General features: G+C 40.8%; 1 protein-coding gene across 2 annotated transcripts in view; it reads right to left on the bottom strand.

Moving 5' to 3' along the window:
• Positions 1 to 14,290, bottom strand: part of DOCK8 (dedicator of cytokinesis 8) — a 251,996-nt gene extending 237,706 nt beyond the window's left edge. Inside the window, exon 1 of one of the 2 annotated variants that reach the window (XM_066257142.1) lies at positions 13,571 to 14,290. In XM_066257142.1, coding sequence (XP_066113239.1) covers positions 13,571 to 13,623 — 53 coding nt within the window. In that variant the 5' untranslated portion in view covers positions 13,624 to 14,290. Of the gene's footprint in view, positions 1 to 12,496; positions 12,653 to 13,570 lie in introns of those variants that run through there. The other variant, XM_066257143.1, reaches the window with a different exon arrangement.
• Positions 14,291 to 23,173: the final 8,883 nt, after the last annotated feature.

Below are 23,173 nucleotides of genomic sequence, written 5' to 3'. Positions count from 1 at the left end.
TCTTCACCTACCCCCATTTCTTTTCTCTTCCACCATACTTTCCCACTTAGAAAATGTGTCCATTCTTCATTCCTGACCCCAATCCACTGATGACTCCCTAACCAATATTTCCATCCTGACTTATCACTCACGCTCTAAGCTGTACGTCCAGCTGCCCCATGGAAATGTTACATCTTTTATGCTCATCTGTATTAGTTAAGGTAAGCTTACCGATGCTGTGATAACGAATCATCCAAAATTCTTAGTGGCTGATAAAAACAAGGACCCCCAGTGTGCAATGGTGGCTCTGCTCTAACACTCCAGGATACAGGCTGACAGATCAGCCCCTGCCTGGGACATTGCTCTTCATGTAGAACAGGGAAAGGAGGACATGACAAAGACCAGGCTAGATCTTAAAGCTTCACCTCAAAGTGCCCACGTCACCCTCAATAAGGTGAAAGTAAAATCCACTCACAGGGAAGGAGAGCAAATATATGTAAATGTGCAGTTTACTATATTCTCTTAAACAAAACCTCTACAAGAGAAGTACAAAATTATTCTCCCAAAACTAACTCTAATTCCCAATGTTCATAATTTCTCACTGGCACCATCTTTATCCAGTTTCCCCAAAATGGCCATTGGGGTGTTATCTCTTTTATAAATATTAGTTTATTTATTACAAAAGCAGTCTTCGAAGAAAACCTGGAAAATACATATACATACATACACTTTACATACAAGTAAACAGAAATCTATTACTAAAACTATGTATCAGGTAGAAAGCATAACATGTTGCCTTATGTCCCTCCGGTTCCCTCCCTATTACATGTATTATCTCTATAGGGAGATATACACATATTTTTCTTTTAAAAAATTTTATTGATTGATTTGAGAGAGAGAGAGAGAGAGAGAGAGAGAACCAATCTGTTTCTATATGTGCCCTGATTGGGGATCAAACCCATAACTTTGACATATTGGGATCATGCTATAACTAATCTGCCCAGGGCCACACATATTTTATTTTTCAATTAAAACACTACACTATACATATAATTTATGGCTGCTAAAAAACATATTCAGCTGAATTCAATATTTTCTTTTCCTTCCTTATTTAGAAATATTATATAATAATGACTTGAAAATTTAACTATCCAGCTCTGACCTCTCCTGAGTCCCAAATTCCTAAACAAAACTACATAGCAGATAATTCTATTTGGATTTCTAACATGCATCTTAAACTTAATATGTCCCCAATTATGCTCTGGATTCACCCAAAGAGCCTGCTCATCCTCGGGTCCTTTCAATCTCTGTTAAAAGCATTAATATTGACCCGTCACTCCATCGTTGGAGAAGTCTTGATTTCTCCTTCTCTCTCATTGGTCCCTGCTCCACATCAAATCCACCAGCCTCATAACTAAGATACATCCCAGAGCAGCTGACTGCTTGTCTCCCTCTCCATTCTCGGCCCCTGTCCTGCCACCATCACCTTTCCCCAGGATACTGCACTACCTCCCAACTGCTCTCCTAGTGCTATTCTTTGCTTCTCTATATGGTGACCGAGTGATCTTTTAAACACCAGGATGCACTTAGAATAACTTGTAAATTTTTCACATGGATTACAAGGCCTTTTTGTGATGTGGTTTCTGTGCATTTTTCTCTTCATCTCTACTGCTCTCTCCCTCATTCAGTCTACTTCAAACGCACTCACTGCCTCTTTTCTTTCAACACACCAGATTTTCTCCTGCATCAACCCAGCCCCGGCACTCGCTAATTCCCCTGTCCAGTCTTGGCCCAGAGTTATCTCCTCAGGAATGCCTTTCTTGACCATTCTCAAGTATCCACACACTCCCGTATGACCCATTTACATTCTCTGCATTGCATTTATTGTATCTGATATTTCCTTGCTTGTTTATTGTCTTTCCATTGGAAAATTACTTCTTTTAGAACAATAATCTTGTCTGTCTTACAGCTCTATCCTCTGCACTTAGAACACTGCCAGGCACATAATAGGCTATAATCAACATTCATGAAACAAGCAAATGAATAAATATTTAGTTGCTTTTCCAGTCTGGCTGATTCCCTCTGAAGTACCTATAAATGCAGTCCCCTTTCTTTCTATCTTCCTTACCCCAGCCCAATCCCAGACCTCATCACCTAACACCGAAATGACTGAACCAGGCAACCTCCTCCAATCCATTCTGCATACTGCCAATTATTCTTCCCATCAGATCCATTTCTGTCACTCACCTCCTTGTCTTTCAGGACCTGGCTGAAGTCTCACCTCCTCACCCTCCTGGGATGCTGCAACTCCTTTCCCCCTGAATTTTGTGAACATTCCTGTCCTTAACCCTTACTCTGCCACACAAACACTACCTCCTGTACTTGCTATCTTTTGCATTTATGTTAACCTGCTCACTTCAGTTGAATTCTGAGGGCATATACTGGTTTGGTTTTGGTTTTGGTTGTTTGTTTGCCCTCCTAGAGCCTAGAGGAAGTCATAGGCAATTAAAATAACTATTGTTGAATTGAATGAATATGGGACAGGAAACAAAATACAACAGGTGAGTTGGCTACCCCTTCTAAAGGGACACTATGAGAATAGGTAGTGATTCGGAATGAAAGAATAAAATACTAGGAGGTGAAGCAAATGAGCCAAATTATCAACATGATTTGAAATCTTGTATGCACAGAGAACAGATGGTCACTATTGCCTTGAAACAACATTAATGTTAAAGAGTAGAACAAAGTTTCTTTTTAGTGGACTTTGAAACCGAGTTTTTCTACTAGCATCAGGGCAAGTGGACTGTCATTCCAGCGTAAATTACTGCATGATGACTAACACCCCGTAGGGAACTCTAGTTTGCCTCCTTAATGAACCTGAACCTCAAGGAGGTGACCTTGACGAGAGCCCAGCTTCTCCTGAGTGCTCTCAGTCCACAGCAGTGAAATAAGTACAAAGAACTCTGACAGTTCCACCGAATAACATGTTTGCTGAGTGCTCAATATTGCCCTGTGCAGCGGCAAGGGGAAGTAGCCACTTGGAGAAAAGCATTTCTCCCCTTGGGCATTCTTCCCAGTTTGTTTGATTTGAGATATGGTACAGGGAGAGACTATATCTCTCTGAATAAAGGGAAGTCAAGCCTGCTCGTTCGGTCATACCAAGGCCAAAATAACCACATAAAGACTTTTGAGCAAATACCACACCTTCTTTTGCTAACCAACATACTTTCCTTAATCAAATGTCTAGGTAATAAGACAAAATCTTTATTCTTTTATTTATCATAAATAAAATTAAAACCATATTATTTAAAAATAATATGTTATCAACTCAAATGCTTATCTCAAGTCAAATGAAAATTATGGGTACATTCATCTGATGGAGAAAATAAAGGTTTTTAATTTTTTTCCTGGCCATTCCAGGAAATGAGTAATGTGACTGTACTGTAAAAAGTGACTGAAAAACATCACCAGAATGTACACATCTAAATAACTGCTGTTCTTTATCATTCCACCCAAGAAGTGCCATACAATTTATTCTGACAGAGCTGCATTCCTAAAATCACTTTTGGAACTCCTCTTTGCAACTGCTTTCGGAGCTACTTAAAGAGGCATCTAAAACATAGCTTCATTATTTTACAGTCCCATCTTATCTTGAACTCGAACTGCAATTACCTAATTTAACTGGCTTGCTTGAATAGTAATGACTATGGCTCATTCCAGAAACCATATAATATACTGTTTACAGATATGTAAACTACCCAGCACATACATACACACGTGCACATGCATGCACACACACACACAATAAAAAGTACAACTTGGCCTGACCTGTGGTGGCGCAGTGGATAAAACGTCGACCTGGAAATGCTGAGGTCGCCAGTTCGAAACCCTAGGCTTGCCTGGTCAAGGCACATATGGGAGTTGATGCTTCCAGCTCCTCCCCCCCTTCTCTCTCTCTGTCTCTCCTCTCTCTCTCTCTCTCTCTCTCTGTCTCTCCCTCTCCTCTCTAAAATGAATAAATAAAAAGTATTAAAAGAAAAGGTAACTAAAAAGTACAACTTGGAGATAATGCTGGCCTCTGAAAGTGAGAAGACAGAATAGGAGTGATGAGCAGAACAAAGGGTAACTTCAAATGTATGTGTTAAAAAAAAAAATACAGCCAAAATGGAGTCACGTTTGCTAATCCACATCATCAAACCAAAAGTTAATGACTAACCTAACTGCAGTTTCAACCTCTTCCAGGAGAATTTTTTTTAAAAATCAGTGTGAAATCTCCTGAACAGTACTAGTGACTATTCTACCTGATAAGACTCTCTGCCTTGCCCTAAGGAAAGATGTCCTTGCCTGAAATCATACACTCCTATAGCTTCTTTCTCGCTCTCTCCTTTAACCTCTTAGTCCCACTCTCTTTTTACCTATAAAAACCTTCCATTTGTCCAGCCCTTCAGGGGGCCCTTCTGTTGCTAGCTGGGATGCCGCTCAACTCATGAACCACTTAATAAAGCCAATCAGATCTTCAAATGAACTCAGTTGAATTTTTTCTACATCTATAATGTTTTCCTTTTTAATTTAAAAAATATATAAAGCCAAAGTGAGCAAATGTTAACATTTGTTAATTCTGTTCAGTGGGCCCTCAGTTACTTGCCACACCATTATCTATATTTTCTATATTTTTGACACTTTCCAAGAAAAAAAGCAAATGCTCCCTAAAAGAAAAAAGATTTCATACCATCGAGCTTATTTTTTTAAATAATTGTACTCCAGTCTCTGAGAGTAGTTCTTAAAGGATTTCCAAAATTGTTGGTTTTGGATAATGTTACACTCTTTAGAATAGGTGGTAAGCTCCCCCCCCCCCCATCCCTGGCCAAGATGAGCACTTTGAAGGCATAGCACCCAGTACAGAGGGCTAGGAGAGAAAGAAGACTCCCCCCTTTTTCTTTTATTTTTATTTTATTTATTTATTTATTTATTTTTTTGTATTTTTCTGAAGCTGGAAACGGGGAGAGACAGTCAGACAGACTCCCGCATGTGCCCAACCGGGATCCACCCGGCACGCCCACCAGGGGGCGATGCTCTGCCCACCAGGGGGCGATGCTCTGCCCCTCCGGGGCGTCGCTCTGTTGCCACCAGAGCCACTCTAGCGCCTGGGGCAGAGGCCAAGGAGCCATCCCCAGCGCCCGGGCCATATTTGCTCCAATGGAGCCTCGGCTGTGGGAGGGGAAGAGAGAGACAGAGAGGAAGGAGAGGGGGAGGGGTGGAGAAGCAGATGGGCGCTTCTCCTGTGTACCCTGGCCAGGAATCGAACCCGGGGCTTCTGCACACCAGGCCGACGCTCTACCACTGAGCCAACTGGCCAGGGCCCTCCCTCCTTTTTCAATCCATGATTTTGAGTTTATCTCTCGTTCTCTGTCTTTGTGTTTCCAAGGCCTGCTACAGTACTTAAGACAGGGGTCCCCAAACTTTTTACACAGGGGGCCAGTTCACTGTCCCTCAGACCGTTGGAGGGCTGGACTATAAAAAATACTATGAATAAATCCCTATGCACATTGCACATATCTTATTTTAAAGTAAAAAAACAAAACGGGAACAAATACAATATTTAAAATAAAGAACAAGTAAATTTAAATCAACAAACTGACCAGTATTTCAATGGGAACTATGGGTTTGCTTTTGGCTAATGAGATGGTCAATGTGCTCCTCTCAATGACCACCAATGAAAGAGGTGCTTCTTCCAGAAGTGCGGCGGGGGGCCGGATAAATGGCCTCAGGGGGCCGCATGCGGCCCGCGGGCCGTAGTTTGGGGACCCCTGACTTAAGACATAGTCACCGCAATAGCTGAAGTAAGTGAATGAATGAATGGACAAACTATTAAACTAACCAGCTTAGGATTTACAAGCCTACTACCCCATCTATGTGCCAGAAAGTCAAGAGATAGGAGAAAGCAGAAGGAACAATTATTTTACAGTTCTACATTTCTTAATCTAGTCCAAGTTAGCTTAAATATCATTAGGTAACCTGTTTGCTATTTTTATGTTTGGCCTTTCAAAGGGAACAATGATGAATTTTATCTGTTGTATGAAGGGAATGATAGGAGAACTTCATGAAGCCTTTTGAGGTTTCTGAGCAGTGATACTAATACTACATTAAGCCCAAAGCCAATCACAGAGGAAGAGGAACCCAAAAAAATGTGAAATATGTCCATCTCTCTATATTCTGAATAAAGAGAAAACACAGTGAGTTATGTCATCTGGAATCTTATTTTGTAATAGACATGGATTTTGACTTTTTGTTTGCCATTTCATTTAAAGGGCTAGGGATTACGCAAAGAAGGATAAACAGGATTATATTGTTACAGTAACAAGCAAGTGAAAGTGTGACAACTAGAGTCTAAAACATAATCAAGAAAGAACTTAGTTGCTAGAACAATCTATTGTTATCATTAATCCACCTATTCAATTAACAGAGACAGAAAGTGAGAGATAGAGGTGAGTGCCATCTTTAGTTGTATATAAGGCAAAGAAAAAAAAAGAAATCATGAGTCTGGTCAGTTGGTTCACTGGTACTGGTAGAGTGTTGGCCCGCCATCCATGTGGGAGTCCTGGGATCGATCCCTGGTCAGGGCACACAGGAGAAGTGCCATTTGCTTTTTTACCTCTTCCCCCTTCCCCCCTCTCTTTCTCTCTCTCTCCCCTCCCCTCCTGCAGCCATGGCTCAAATAGTTTGAGCAATTTGGCCCTGGACGCTGAGGATGGCTCCATGGCCTTGCCTCAGGCACTGAAATAGCTCAGTTGCTGAGCAACAGAGCAGCGGTTCCAGATGGACAGATCATCGCCTTGTAGGGGGCTTCTGGGTGGATCCCAGTCTGGGCACATGCGGGAGTCTGCCTCTGCCTCCCTGCCTCCCACCTCTCACTTAAAAAAAAAACAAAAAAACCCCCAGAAATCATGACTATTTTAATCCACAAAGAATGACTTCAGAGGCCATACAGGGACCGGGGAGAGACATTAAACAGGAAGAGGTCAGACATATTTAAGCAAAGGGGTCAAAATCTTGAATAAAGGTTTAAAAGACCAACAAAACCCAGCAGGGTGTGAATGTAATGAAATAATCAAACTTAAAGCTACTGGTGGAAGTGTAAATAGGTATAACTTTTCCGGGAGGCAATTTGGCCGTGTACATCAGAAGCTTGAAAAATGATTCTTTCCTTTGATCAAGCAATTCCACTTTTAGAAAATTTTAAGAAAGTATTTGCACTAACACATAGAGATGGATGTATAAGAGTGTCCTGTCAAGCACTGTACATTATTATGAAAAATTAGAAACTATCCTAAGGCCCATTAATAGAGAATTAATTCAATAATCATTGTATATTCAATCAAGGTAATTTTACACAGCCTATGTAAATAATAATGTAGATCTATATTAACTGACATGGAGAATTGATCATATTTTAAAATTAAAAAATAACACCTAGGGTATTATATACAATGTAATCCCATTTTTGTAAAATGGAAGAATATACTTCCAAATGTTAACAGCTGTAATTTATGGTGGTAGAAATATTTACTTACTGTCAGAGGCAGATTTAACAGCAGGTACACAGGGTGCACGCCCTGGGACCCGACTTCTAAAGGCCCCACAAATCCCCAACTTTACACTTTTTTTCTAATGACACCAAGCTTTGTTTGTGCAATTTTAACACTAATAGTATATAATATTTTTATTTATTTAAAAATATGGTTAATGTGTGGTGGCACAGTGGATAAAGCTTCGACCTGGAAATGCTGAGGTCGCAGGTTCGAAACCCTGGGCTTGCCTGGTCAAGGCACATATGGGAGTTGATGCTTAGCTCCTCCCTCCTTCTCTCTCTCTGTCTTTCTCTCCTCTCTCTCTCCCTCTCTGTCTCTCTCTCCTCTCTAAAAATGAATAAATAAAATAAAATAAAAAATATCCAAGCATTTTGAAAAAAAATAAAATAAAAAAAATAAAATAAAAATATGGTTAACGTGTATTTTTATTTTCCTTGTCTCTCTTTCTTTTTTTAAGGGGCCCAATATTTTCTTCTACACCCGGGGCCTCAACAGACCTTAATCCGCCTCTGCTTCTCTGCTTACTGTACTTTAAACGATGAACATGAATGGAAAGAATAAAGCACAGGAGAAGATCTGGTTCTGCCACTCCCACTCCTGCTTTTCTGACCCTGTATTTGATCTGAACACAGCGGGACACAACGTAATGGTCTTATACCCTGTGCTAGACACTAATTTGTTTTGATTTCGCCAATCCCCTGCATACAGATTCCTTCCTATAAACTTTCAGAGATTTCAACTGGTTTTTATTCTGCATGCCCCTAAATTGTCAATACAGAATACTGTTCCACTAATGTACAACTCCAGAAGCACAGAGACCACACTGTATAAATCCCATTGTGTTTTCCTAGAGCCTAGAGAACCTTAACGACTGCTGATTGGTAATAAGATACGGCTGAACACTTGTGGGAATAGAGACAGCACATTCCTGTTGCTTTAACACTTATTATTGACCAAATATGAATGTTTGCCACTGCAAACACTGGTTGTTTGCCACTACAAAGGATTAAGTGCTTCTGTGTCTTAGCCCCTCCATCAAGAAGTCTGAGTATTTTCACATGCCTCTCTTCTCAAGGTCCCTGTGAAACAGGATGGAAAGGTGAGGTGTTTTAAACCTAGTTTCTTGAGCATTACCTTTCTCTCTAGGTAACTACATGATATAATTATATATTTTTCCATGTAGAAGTGAACATTAGCTTCATATATACATGTGAACCATCAGAGCTCAAAATTTTACCCTAGTGGGTTTTTTCAATTGCACATCATGCCTGAAATTCAAGTGTCTGTCCCAAGAATCTGAAAGAAAATGATTCTGAATGTGAAAGACAAAAATTCTGAGTTGACTTGCCTGAAGCCTCTACTATTGGTCTTTGGTCTAGAACACATCAGACAAATGAAGCAATTCCTGAAAGCACCAATTCCGCATTTGCCATTACTACTAAAGAGCAGCACTGTCACACTGCAGACACACATTTGTACCCATGAGTACATATATATTGTTATGCTTGTATCATCTTTGCAGACACAATTAGCAAATGCTTCTCAGGAAGACCTCTATACCGTCAACTTGTTCTGGTCCTTATGCCCAGAATTATTGGGGTGGTTTTTGCTGCAATCTGTCTTCTTGGCTCCTTGTTTTTATCTTCCAAAAGCCACTCACTAACAGTGATTGTTATACTTACTACTTTGTTCTTTTTCTACAATGATAAAACGAAGACATATAAAGTTCTTGGTACAGAGTAAATGGTCAATAAATATCAATTATTTTATTTTCATTTTAAAATAAAGCTGAGGTGGCAGCATGGTATAGTGGATAGAGGAGAGGATTCTGGAGCAAGGCCGCCTGTATTTGAGTCCCAGCTCTGCCTCTAATTAGCTATTTGTGACTTTGGACAACTTTTTTGTGCTGTTTTTCCACCTGAAAAATGGAGATAGTGTTTTTCCTACTTTATAAGTGGTAAATAAGTTAGAACATGTTAAGACATAGACCAGTACTTGCCATACAGTAACCACTGGGTAAGTGGAAGGCATTATGTACTCCTTTCAATCCTGAATGTCCAGAATATCATTAATGTTTCTTCTGCATTTTACACTTTTGTTCTCTTTACCCAAGTTCCTTATTTTATTTTAATATTTGATCAAGTTCTACATCTATTCCGTATTTTAAAGAAACAGATTTTGTTTAATACATTTTCAGAATATTAGTAATATTTTAAAATAATCTATGAAAGCACTAAGTGCCAGTAAGAAAAAAAAGGTAGTTGTTAAGACTTGGTGTTCATACAAAAATTGTATCATGACATTTAATGCAGCAGTACCTAATATCCCAAATGCAAACATTATGAATGGCCTAATTCAGATCTAGTCTTCCTTTGGGCAAAGGAAGTCATAGACAATTAAACTGAAATAAGGACAAGTATATCATACTCATAAGAAATTTTGTTCTTTCCAGCTCAGAAGTCAGTGGTGGATCTTTTCTCTTATATCTCTATGAGCTGTGGGTTCTAGAGAAATGGCAATAGTGGTAAGTTGTACAATTACAGTTGGTGCTCAAAGCAAGACAGGAAATAAAAAGATCTTATGTAATGATTTCCAACACATGGAAATTTAAGCTTCATAAGAGCATGAGAGAGCCAGGGTAATGGTGGGGGAATGCACACTGGTGGGCTTTCCCAGGTTCCTCCTTTTTTTTGGCTCTGCCCCTACACTGAGCAATGCTGCTTGCAAGAAGCCACAGAATCTGAGAACCATGGGGACATTCTTTTCCTACCGTGAAGTTGTTTGCTTGCTCCTTCTTAAGGTTGGTGTGGGCAGAAGTAGGCTCTTTACAAATAAAAATTTTAATACATCAGATTTCAATATTTGCTTAATAGGAAGCACATTAATTTTACCCCACAAACAATTTTAGAGGATGGTTTATATTATTCTGAGTAGAAAGGTTGAAAAAACATGATCCATGTTGAATGTATTAATGACCATATTTCAATACTGTCTTACTTCTCTAAGTTGATCTGTTTTAAAAACTAGCAGATAGGCGTGCAGGGAAAACATTTTCTTTTCCAGCTTCAAAATTGCAAAACATCACATTGTTAGTCTGTTTATATATTAAACACTGGTCAGAATATAAAACAATTTGCCAATGCTGCTACTGAAATGATTTTTTAAAAATTATTTCCCTCTTGCTTTTATAAGAGATTCTTTTTAAAAAAAAAAAAAAAAAAAGAAATTCTTAAGATTGGCTCAAAATAGCTCATGGCCAATTAAGAGCAGTTTGCAATCCTCACTCTGCCACTTCTGTCTGTGTGGCCTTGAGCAAACTGCATAACTTGACACAACTACACCTTAAAGCTTCATTTTCCAATTCTTTATGAGGCTTCATGTGACTTTCATAGAATTTTTGTAAGGATTTAATAACATAATCCACTAAGAACATACTATGTCTGAAACATAGTCAGGGATCAATAAATGGTGAATTTTAATATTATATTAATACTAGATATATCCTTATTAATCCATTTCTTTAAACAATAATTTGTAACAACCTCCTTAGCATAGCTCTTCCACCCTATACATAAAATGTTTCAAAAGAGAAAAAGAACTCCCAAAATAGGAGTGTTCAATCTTTATTCTTGCCTGAGGAAAAAGGAAACTTTTATATTTTATTTAACTTGAGTGAGGCTCTTCTTGATCAGATCGCATCACACCTTCTGTTCCCCTTGGTGTGTTTGATATTCTCAGCAGAGGGATAGAAGACATATGAGGGAGAACATTCACCCCAAGGCAGCTCCAACCAGCTGCTGGCAGCTCCACCCAACCCTTGGCATCATCATACCCAGCCCAAACCAGTCTCTACATTAGTGGTAGTCAATCTGGTCCCTACTGCCCACTAGTGGGTGTTCCAGCTTTCATGGTGGGTGGTAGCGGAGCAACCAAAGTATAAATAAAAAGATAGATTTAACTATAGTAAGTTGTTTTATAAAGATTTATTCTGCCAAACTTAGCGAAAATCTGACATAAAGTACTTGGTAAGTAATTATTATTATATGCTTTAACTTGCTGTGACTCTGCTTTATAAATTTTATAAAGTAAAGTTACTTCCCTACTTTATAAATTACCATTACTATGGAACCAGTGGGCAGTTAGAAAATTTTACTACTAACAGAGATACAAAAGTGGGTGGTAGGTATAAAAAGGTTGACTACCCCTGCTCTATATGGTAAGTCCGCCAACTTCAGCTTTTCCTACCTTTATTCCTTAGGATCTCAAAGAGCTGATATTAGAGATAATGATGACAATGATGAAGTTGATAGTAATGCTGATGGGGATAGATGAGGATAGCTAACATTTATTTTGAGCCAAGCACTACAAGCACTGTATATATTACTTCACTTAATCTTCCCAACAGTAATAAGAGATAGGTATTATGAATATCCCCATTTGAAATATAAAGAAACCAGTTTAGAGAGGTTAAATAACATGCCCATTGTCGCATAGTTAGTTTGTAACAGAGAGCACAGCTACAAGCATATCTGGTTCTAGCGAGGCCGTACCAATCTCACTGCTGCTCTCAAGACTGCCTACAGGGTTAGTTCAGGTCCTGCTGCCCATCCAACTCCAGTCTCTGTCTGAGTCATACTTCCTGACCCCAAATTTGCAAGTATGGAGGAGGAGCAGCCATGGCAAGTGGAACGTCCATCAGTAACTTCAGTTTGGCCCTCACAACCCCCAAATAAATTGACCCTCCTGGTGTGCAACAGCCCTTAAATCTAATGCAGAAAATAAAATCCCCATCAGGAGATCTCTGATGTACTTTATGCCTTTTGACTAGTACCTTTTGGCGTCCAACATTAATATACAGTACACATTAATATATATATTTAAACTCATTTTAAAGATGAAAAAACAACTAAAAGAAATGGTTTACTCACAGCTACACAGCAGGTAGAAATAAAGTTGCCTATAAATCTCAATAAATCTTCTGGAAGTCCATACTACCTCCTTATTCTGGGCTTCTAATTCCTTCTTTCAAACCTCTTCACGCACTAGCAGCCCAGAAATAAACTTCCTGTGAAACCACCCTTTCAAGGCTTAGCTAGAAGTTGATCCTTCGGGACAAGTTTCACATTATTTTTTAACCAAAGAGTGTAGATTTTTCAGGGCAAGGCAAAAGTGTCTCCAAATACTTGTCAGCAGTTTTCAGTGGTGGAAAAACTGCAGTTAAAGCACCTATGATGAGGACTTTGAGCAGTAAATGTGCTTATATTTAGTGGGTACAATTTTGATTACGAATTGGATGGTGAGTTGGAGCCATGTCCTTAATTCTTTGCTGGAGTACCATAAATGTAAAAATGTTAGCCACAGGCCATTCCTTTTGTTTATTTAAATGAAGAATTTTAAAAAATCAGTTTTTCCACTTCATGCTCCTTTGGACCAGGGAATAAAAATAGCTATTACAGCAGAAGCCAAACTTTTTTTATGGAAAAATAAAGCAAGAGGGTAAAGAGCCGTCCTCAGAACTGAAGTCTTGAAGCCTGCCTTAGAGCAATACTCTCATTTCAACCATTTCTCTTCTTGCACCTTCTTAGAACAGTCTGAAAGGAAGGTGCAGTATATGAGAAACTCCGTGACGTGCCCAGTACAAGCTAACCCTGCGCCCTTCACTGTCCCCAGGCCCGGCCACCTGTCAGAACCCCAAAGGCAGCGCGGGTAAGCGGGGGTTAGGGCGACGTCCCTGGAGGTTGCTCTGAAAAGGAACACTGGTGGCTGAGGACCAGCGGAAGAGCTGGTCTTCTCGGAGAGGAACTGGCTAAGCCCAACGCGCGGACCACTGCGCGCTCAGGTGCCCAGCGCAGCGGACTGGGGACAGGCGCTCCCGGGTCTCAGGCGCGCCCCTCGCGGACTCGAAGGGACTCTGCGAGCGGGGCCCCGGGAGCGGCCCCGCGCCGCGCTCAGCCGGCTGGGGCCGTGTGGCGGCCAGTACTCCGCACTGCAGCGTGCTTTACCTGTTGATCTTGAGCACGAACGCGCGCCGCTCCGAGCTCGGTAGCGTGGCCATGGCGCGCCCGCGGCCGGTCGGCCTCTAGGGTCGCAGGGTGCGGACGGCGGGGCGCCGCAGAGCTGCTGCAGCGCATGCCGAGCGAGACGCGAGCCTCATCTGTCAGCCGTCCTGGAAACTTCCGCGTTTCCACCTTCGGCGCTGCAACGACCGCGGGGGAGGGCCTAGCCTCCGAGCGGCGGCGGCGGCGGCGGCGGCAGCCCAGCCACCCGCGCCCAGCCTGGCTTGCAGGGAGCGGCGGGCGAGGAGGGTGTGGAAGCACCGCGGGACTGCCCTCCGGATGCTGCGAGCGACGGCGCGCTCTTCCCGGGGCCCTGACCTCGGGCAGAGAGGAGCGCGGGCGGATGACCCGGCGACCACTGAGCGAGGCCGGAAACACCATCTGCCGAAGCGCCGAGGCTGCCAGGGCATGTGGGCAAGAGGGGGGAACCCGCGCCTTCCGCCCGCCCTGCAGACTGGGCGAAGTCGGGAAGCCAACCCGGGAATTCTTTACGCCAGGCTTTACTAAGGGGTCACTCCATGCCCGAGAGAAGGCAGATTAAAAACAAACAAGAAACAACACCGAGTCTGTAGAGACTACAGAATACAAATCAACTTTTGCAAATGGTATGTCCATCAGGCTTCCTGGGGCGCCTTAAATAAATGTAACGATCCATCGAAGGAATAAACATAATAAATTACACACAACCTGAGTTAAATGCTTTTTTCCTAGGGAAACACTGCCTCAAGCTTTCCTGTGATTCAACAACAGAGTGCAGATTCAAAAACAGGCTTCAGAGCTGTTTATTTCAGTTTCAGGCTGAGAAGTCTACTTAAATGTCCAGCCCCAAACTCAAGAAAAATCAGAAAGTTCCAATGGAAAGGTCCGTGCTTATTTCAAGTTACTGGTTTGCGCTCAAGTTTGCTATGCTAGAGCAGTCGCTAAATAATGCCGCTGTTTGTCAGCTTGCCCTTAAATAAAACACTAAAGCAAGACATTTTTGGTTCAAAGCTGTATCACTGTTCAGTATGGTAGCCACTAGCCACGTGTGGCTATTGACCGAAGTGGTGGTTAGTCTGAGTTAAGAGTTGTTGAATGGGTAAAAATATACACTGAAATTTGAAGACAGTATTGAAAAATTAATGCAAAATATCTTGTTAATGATATTTTTTTATGTGGGTTACATGTTAAAATGACATTTGTCATATATTTGATAAATAAAGTATATTATTAAAAGTTATTTCACCTTGCCTGACCTGTGGTGGCACAGTGGATAAAGTGTAGACCTGGAACACTGAGGTCACCTGTTGGAAACCCCTGGGTTGCCTGGTCAGGGCACATATAGGAGTTGATGGTTCCGGCTCCTTCCCCCCCTCCTTCTCTCTGTCTCTGTCTCTGTCTCTCTCTCTTTCTTTCTGTCTCCCTTTCTCTCTTCCCCCTCTCTAAAATGAATAAACTAAAAAGATTAATTTCACCTATTTTTTTTCCCTCTTTAAGTAACTTGCATTAGAGAACATTTTAATTACATATGCAGCTCACGTATGGGGATCACCTTTTATTGCTTTTGGACAGTATTGGTTTGCAATTTACAACCTAATGCTAAAATGCCTGAGTACTGAATTCGGTCTGTTTCCACACTGCCTTTCTTTCTGTGGTTTTGGCTGTCTTGGGTAGTTTAGCAACACTGCAGAGCTGGTTAGGTAACATTTGCTCCCAAATATCAATGCCTTTAAGCATTTAAGACAAAGTTTAGACTAACATTACATGAAAAGATATCCAAAGACAAGAAAGCTTTTTGAGATGGTCAGTTTTTGACTTTCTAAATTCTCCTAAGTACTATTTTTATTGCACTGAGATTTATAAATGTAGGGGAGGAAAAATAATTTTCCTTCTCACCTTTTAAGTCCTTCTGGATGTATTAATAATCAAATTTAATGTGAGACAGATTGACAGGAGAAAAATATATAGTCAAATTCAGTATGTTGGTATATATAAGGTTTCCACAAAAATATGGGGCTGATCGGGCAGTTGAGACTTATATACCATATTCCATCTTGAGCTAAGAAGGGGATTCAAAGGGCAGAAAGGCAATTTACATGGAGCCAGAAAAGCAAATGTTTGGTAAACAAATGTTTGCTGGGCCATCTTTAACAGTGGGACACAGAGAGGACTTTGGTCCAGGACTTGCTAGGTTCCTCCCTGTCTGTCACACTAGTTCATATTAAACTGTTGTTACTTTGATAATATCTCCCTTTTTGGAGCAAGTCCTCCATCTGAATTCTTTTAAGCAGTTGGGGAAAGGTCAAAAGTTTTTCCCTGAGTCTTTTCTGTCTTAAAATAACCAGCTTAAAATAATCAATATTCCAAAAGGCATATTTTGAAGTAGAAAGCTCTGCCCCCCCCATAAGCAAACATTTAGCTAGAAAATCACTGAGAGAACAATTCTGTGAGTACTTCTTCAAACTGGGAACAAACAGATGGCTTATAGGAAAAAATTTAAACCAAAGTGTTCACTGTGTAGTAAGTTGGTCTTTAAATGGGCTTCTCTGCTCTGACTGGTTGGCTCAGTGGATAGAGCATTGGCCTGGCATGTGGACATCCCAGGTTTGATTCCTGGTCAGAGCACACATGAGAAGGGACCATCACCTTCTCTTCCCCTCCCTCTTCCCCTTCTCTCTCTCTTCTTTCTCACAACCAGTGGCTCGGATGGTTGAGCATCAGCTTCAGGTGCATAGGGAAACGGTTGATTTGAGCATCAGCCTCAAACGGGGTTGCCAGGTGGATCCCGGTTGGGGTGCATGTGGGAGTCTGTCTCACTATCTCTCCTCCTCTCACTTAAAATAAATAAATAGATAAATAAATAGGCTTCTCTGAATTTTATTATTTATTTTATTTTAAACTGATAAGTGGGAAGGCAGAGAGACAGACTCCTGCACACGTCCCAACTGGGATCTACCCGGCAAGTCCTCTATTAGACAAGGTTCTGCCCATGTGGGGCCACTGCTCTGCTGCTTGGCAACTGAGCTATTCTAGTGTCTGAGGCGAGGCCCTGGTGCCAAACTCAGTGCCCGGGGCCAGTTTGCTCCATCTGAGCCATGGTTGCAGGAGAGAGAGGGCGAATGAGAAGTGGGAGGGGTGAAGAAGCAGGTGGTCACTTCTCCTGTGTGCCCTGACTGGGAACCGAACCCTGGACTTCTGCATACCTGGTGGATGCTCCACTGCTGAGCCAACCAGCCAGGACCTGAAGTTCTGATACATACTTTCATACAGGATGAAATTATACCATTTTCCACACACAAAAAAAATGAGAGCATTTCAAAATTTGAGAATTTGCAATCAAGGAATATACAGTGTGTCCATAAAGTCATGGTGCACTTTTGACCGGTCACAAGAAGCAACAAAAGACGATAAAAATGTGAAATGCACCATGACTTTACGAACACACTGTATGTGTATATATATATACACTTAGTGTGCATGGGTGGGTGGATTATAAAATCTCCTATTTTATGTCAGCTCATGCTGCATTCTACTTAGTATTTGGTACCCAACTATGAAGTTTAGGCCAGAATTATTATTCTCCATGTCTTCAATTCTTTGATGGTTAGAAATGACTCCAAATTTTCTTAATAGCCTTTTGACAATTCACTATGAATGTGTTATCCACTAATTTAGTCAAATGCTTTTTTAAAACTTTATCTTCTCTGCACAGGTGGATTAAGGTCAGTTGAGGCCCTGGGCGCAGAAGAAAATATTGGGCCCCTTAAAAAAAAGAAAGAGACAATGAAAATAAAAATACACATTAACCATATTTTTAAATAAATAAAAAATATTATGTACTATTAGTGTTAAAATTGCACATATGAAAACAAACATGATGTCATTAGAAAAAGTTGGGGTTTTGCGGGGCCCTTTAGAAGTCAGGGCCCAGGTTGCACACTCAGTGTGCCCGCCATTAAATCTGCCTCAGCTGCTCTGAGATGCATTCACAGATTCTTGGCAACTTTCAAAAATAGCTAAGTTCGTTGCTTCTGCATTCTCACTACCTCTCAGTTCCCTATAGTTGAGCTTCTCTCTCATTGCCCCTCTGTCCAAAGCATATTTCGAAGGCCTCCTTGTTTCTACACCTTATGACTTCCTCTTTCTTTGCATCATGGTGTTACTTGATTTTGTTTTTTTACCGTCATAAAATTCCTTTCTTGACTTCTATGACAGACATTATATCAATCATCTCAAATTCTCCTCTAGTTTTCCCCATATCTTTCTTTAATTTTTTTGTATTTATTGATTTGAGAGAGAGAGGAAGGCATAGAGAGAGAGAAACAACAATTTTTTTGTTCCACTTATTTATGCATTCATTGGTTGATTCTTGTATGTTCCCTAACCAGAGATGGAACCCATAACCTTGGCGTAGCTGTACTACACTTTAACCAACTGAGCTACCTGGCCAGGACTTCCCCACATCTTCTTACCTCCCTGGAAAGCCAACCTCTTTCTTTACATCTTACCTATTTTACTTAACAATTAAATAGCATTTACCTTGTACCAGGGCCTATTCAAGCTCTTTTCAGATGTTAATTAATTAATTAGTTAACAACTACCATTCAGTAATTAGCATTATCCTTACTTTGCAACTGGGAAAATTGAGGCTCAGAGAGGTTAAGTGACTTGCCCAAGATCACAAACTGGTAAGAGACAGAGTTATTTCCTTTTATTTTTTAATTTTTTAAATTATCTATTCATTTTAGAGAGGGGAGAGAAACAGAGAGAGAGAGAGAGAGAGAGAGAGAGAGAAAGAGAAGGGGGGAGGAGTAGGAAGCATCAACTTCCATATGTGCCTTGACCAGGCAAGCCGGGGGTTTCGAATCGGTGACCTAGGTGTTGTAGGGTGACACTTGATCCACTGCGCCACAGGTCAGGCAAGACAGAGTTCTTTCCAGTCCTGAAGTTTTGCCTATCTCCCAGATATTTTCCCTTGAATATATTTAAATTCCACAAATATAAAACTGAAAGTTTCCCTCCCTTCTACCCAATTGCAAGTGTGCTATCCCTCTATACTCACCCATTTCTGTTGTTGGGGTTATTTCCCTGTTTGTCAGGGTTAAAACTTTGGAGTCACCTAGTGGAGGAAAAGCAGGAAATCTGGGGTCTGCTTTCAGTGTTTCACTACTGTGTGATCCTGAGCGAGTCACACCCTGTTTGGATCATAGAATATTTGGTCTCAGAATGACACCATCTGCTCCCCTCTCTGAACTTAATGAACGTGTTCGCTCAAATTTATTTCTCTTCTTTAATCTTCAGATCTAATCATCTACCAAGGCCTGTCATTCATTCTTTATCAACATCACTCCTTTATAAATATCATGGTTCTCTGCTTTCATTTCAGATGGACCCTTATAAGTTAATATTTGGATAACAGAAATAAGATTTTAAATGGCCTCCTTGCCTGTACCTTCTCCTTATTTTGATCGAACTTGGCTTTACCACTGTCTTAATTTTACTAAATTACTTCTTTTATCATGTTTCTTCCCTGCTTAATTAACTTTGGTGGTTTCCCATAGTCTCTACGACCAAGTGTGACCTTCTCCAACTGGGTTATAGTGGCGTGTCCACTGCATGTAACCAGCTCTATCCCGTACTTGCTGGTGAAGTAGGGGAGATCTCCCACTTGCCCTAGAGAAAGCAGTGTTTTTTCTTTACCTGGGACCTCCTCTGCTTATGTCATTCTTCCTGCCGTTCTTGACTGACATCCTTCAAGGGATGTCTCTCTCCATCCTTCAAAGTTTGAGTCAAGTTATTAACTTCCACCTCTACCCCAAAGAGTCTCTCTTTCAGTCTGACAGCGTTCATTAATTAGTTACAAAAGTGTAGGTGCTCACCAATAAACACAGCCTAGAATGCCAGGTCCATAGGACTATAGAGAAAAGTGTGATCATTTGCATATCTCCTGTATTCCCCAAACCACTGAGGATCTCCATCAGATTCTGTTCAAATGTCACCTTCTATAATCATCGATTTAGTATTGCAATGTCCCCTTCCTAAATCCAGTCACTTCCTACCTTCATTTTTAACATTGTTTTCTTTCCAAAGCAATTATCACTATCTGACATACTATATACTTTATTAATTTTTGTGTTTTTTATCACTCATGTTTCTAGAATATAAGTTCCATGAGTGCAAGGATTTTTTGCTTTATTTATTTATTGCTCTAGCTCTATTGCCTCAAAAAATTCCCATCACATAACAGGTGTTCAATAAGTCCTTGCTGAATAAATGAATAAGTAACTAACTGACCCAGTACTGAATACACCAAACAATAAATTCTTATCAAAGTGAACTTTAACAAGTGTCCAAGTTTCACACATCTTTCAGAAGAAAGTAAGAATCTATTTTATCCTTTTGAGTATTTCAGTTGTGGTATTCTAGGAATATCTTCCAACTTTGTTTGTATTTATCTCCTGGGTTGAGAAATGAAACAGACACTAGCCAATAAATAGCTTTATTGTTGTCTTATAACTGAAGACAGATACAGGAAGTTTTGTTTGCTGGTTTAAAGCCAGCTATAGCTCAGACATTAGAATTTGGAGTTCTTAATTTAAAGATTAAGAAATTTTCCCTTAAAATCATCATGGTGATATATACATATATATGCATATATAATACATTTTTATATATATACTGTACTATATATTAGTATTTTAAATTTAGAATTTAGGTCCTATTCTAATGTACAATGCTATTTCATATTAAATAGGAATATTCATACTATAGAATTTTATAACTAGGAAGACTGAAGTCATAAATAAATCAATTCTCTCATTATCATTTGTGTGCCTTACATTCATTCCCCAAATGTTTACCAAGTGGTTACCCTATGTCAGGCTTCTGTACTCAATGATACTAGCAGCAGCAAACAATTAACAATATTTTTTCCCTGACTTCCTAGAACTCATGGTTTAGGAATGAGACACACATTATGTAGGGTGGGAGAGGCTTGAGTTCCGTGTGGCTGTGCAGGACGTTTTGCCACATAGACTTCTGTGAGCCTGCGGAAGCACAGAGAGGAAATGATTTCTTCTTGTGGAGAGGGTGTTGGCAGCAAGATTGACGCTGAGGAAGAATGACTTGGCCTATGCAGTGACATGAGACATGGGAACGGGGTCATGTTCGGGATGTTTCAGGCAGAAGGAGCACTATATGCAAAGGCAGGAAGCCTGACTATCCCAGGAATTAAAAGGGTGATGGGAGCTCAGGGGTGCAGAATGAAGTAGCAAGAAATGAGGCTTTGAAGGTGGGCAGGGCCTGAATGGGATGGTCCTCTCAAGGAATTCAGACTTCATCCCTCAGCCTATGGAAACCACCAAATGATGACAGCTGTTTCTGTGTTTAAATCATTGTCTCTTGGGTTTATCTCTCGACACCTGGCAGTCCATGACAAAGACTGTCCTGTAAGGATGGGCACAGGGGGGAAAGAATGCCCCCCAAATCTGGCACTGCCATCCTTATCTTCCTCAACCTGAGCACACACACTGGACACTAATGAAAAAATAAAAAGGGAAGATTTAGGCAATTTTCCTGAAGTCTTAGCTCATAGAAAGAGGGAGGGTTTATGGAGGAAAGACTCAGGTGTTGGTCCTCTAATCTGGTTACCTCTGCCCTCACTGAAATGCCCCACATGGATATGGTCATTGCTCCATTCCTGACTCTTAGCTCTTTCACTGAGGTCCCTCGGGCCTCTCTACTTCCCCACTTCCCCACCAGTCTACTTCCTTCTCCATAGAGAGGGAGTCAGTTCCCCATGTCTTGGTTTGTTCCTATGTCTGGGCAATTTATCAGACATTCGCTAAATGTTGTATTTCTCTCTTCTCTACCCCAAGTTTCTGCTGTCCCTGCAGAGAGAAAGAGGAAAAAGTTTGGCTCTGAGCCATGGTTGGGGGGAGTTGGTGGTGGCCTTCTATTCCAGACTACTGTTGACATTTATCACGTATAAAGCATGGTCAACAGTGGTACCTCTTTCCAGGATTGTGATAAAGATTAAATGATGTAAAACTCTTACAGTGACATGTAATTATTCCTGTTATTATCATTACCTGAAATATCTATTGCAGCAAGTTACTAAAAGTCCAAATAAAAGTGGCTTAATCTCTTAGTGTTATTGTCCAAGTAAACCAGGGAAAGGCAGTCTAGGACTAGGTCAGGAACTCAACAAGCCATCAAGCATCCTGGTTCTTTCCATCACTCCACTCTGTCATCCTTAGCACATAAGCCTTTGGTTGTCACTCTTATGACCTTATGGCCTACAACAGGGGTTGGGAACCTATGGCTCATGAGCCATAGGTTTTGATGGCTGCGTCTAGCTTGCAGACAAATCTTTAATAAAAATAATAATAATGTAAAAAATGTAAAACATTCTCATGTATTACAATCCATTCATTTCCTACCACTCATGTTCATGGTTGTGGGTGGCTGGAGCCAATCACAGCTGTTCTCTGGGACAACACCAAATTTTTATTGGATAATGCGTAATGTACATGGGTCGTTGTATGGCTCTCACAGAATTACATTTTAAAATATGTGGCATTTATGGCTCTCTCAACCAAAAAGGTTCCCAACCCCTGGCCTAGAGGATAGTCTTCATGACCCCAAGTAGGCCCAGTAGTACACACTGACACCCCAAAAAGGAAGAAAGAAATGCCAAGTTTTTCTCCATGTGAAGCTTTGCTTTTCCCAGCAGTCCTCCAGGAAACATGCCTTTAGAACTTCACTGGCCAGAAATGCCTAATAAGGTGGTGGTGCAGTGGATAGAGCATCAGACTGGGACCCGGAGTACCCAGGTTTGAAACCTGAAGGTCGCCGGCTTGAGTGCCAGCTCACCGGCTTGAGTGCAGGGTTGCTGGCTTGAGCATGGAATCATAGATATGACCCCATGGTTGCTGGCTTGAACCCAAAGGTCACTGGCTTGAAGCCCAAGGTCACTGGCTTGAGCACAAGATCGCTGGCTTGAGCAAGGGATCCCTTGCTCTGCTGTAGCCTACCAGTCAAGGCACATATGAAAAAGCAATCAATGAACAATTAGGGAGCTGCAACGAAGAATTGATGCTTCTCATTTCTCTCCCTTCCTGTCTGTCTGTCCCTATCTGTTCCTCTCTCTCTCTCCATCTCTGTCATCAAACAAACAAACAAACAAACAAACAAAAACAAACAAAAAAACCCTCACTGGCCAGAAATGAGTAATGCCGCTCTTGCAAGGGAGGCTGGGAAAGAATATCTGTAGACAGGAGTGGATAATCCTGGTTGACTTAGAACTACTGATTCATTCTCTTGAGCTTCCAAAACAGAAGAGGGACAAAACAGAGAATAGTTGCAGGATAAATAGTAAACAGAGGCTGACATTACACTTTTATTGAGAAGATTAAGTAACATAAGGCACATAAAGGACAGAGCATACTGTTAGATAGAGAATGATTTTAGAACATGTAAGCTGTGCTTTTATTATTATTACTTGACACTGTTTTGCTTTAAAGCCATATAAATTGGGGTTGTTGTTTTTTTACTGTTTACTATTATTTC

The sequence above is a fragment of the Saccopteryx bilineata genome, chromosome 2, assembly GCF_036850765.1.
Source record: "Saccopteryx bilineata isolate mSacBil1 chromosome 2, mSacBil1_pri_phased_curated, whole genome shotgun sequence".
In the NCBI taxonomy this organism is placed as follows: Eukaryota; Metazoa; Chordata; class Mammalia; order Chiroptera; family Emballonuridae; genus Saccopteryx; species Saccopteryx bilineata.
This window is presented reverse-complemented; position numbering and strand designations above follow the sequence as displayed.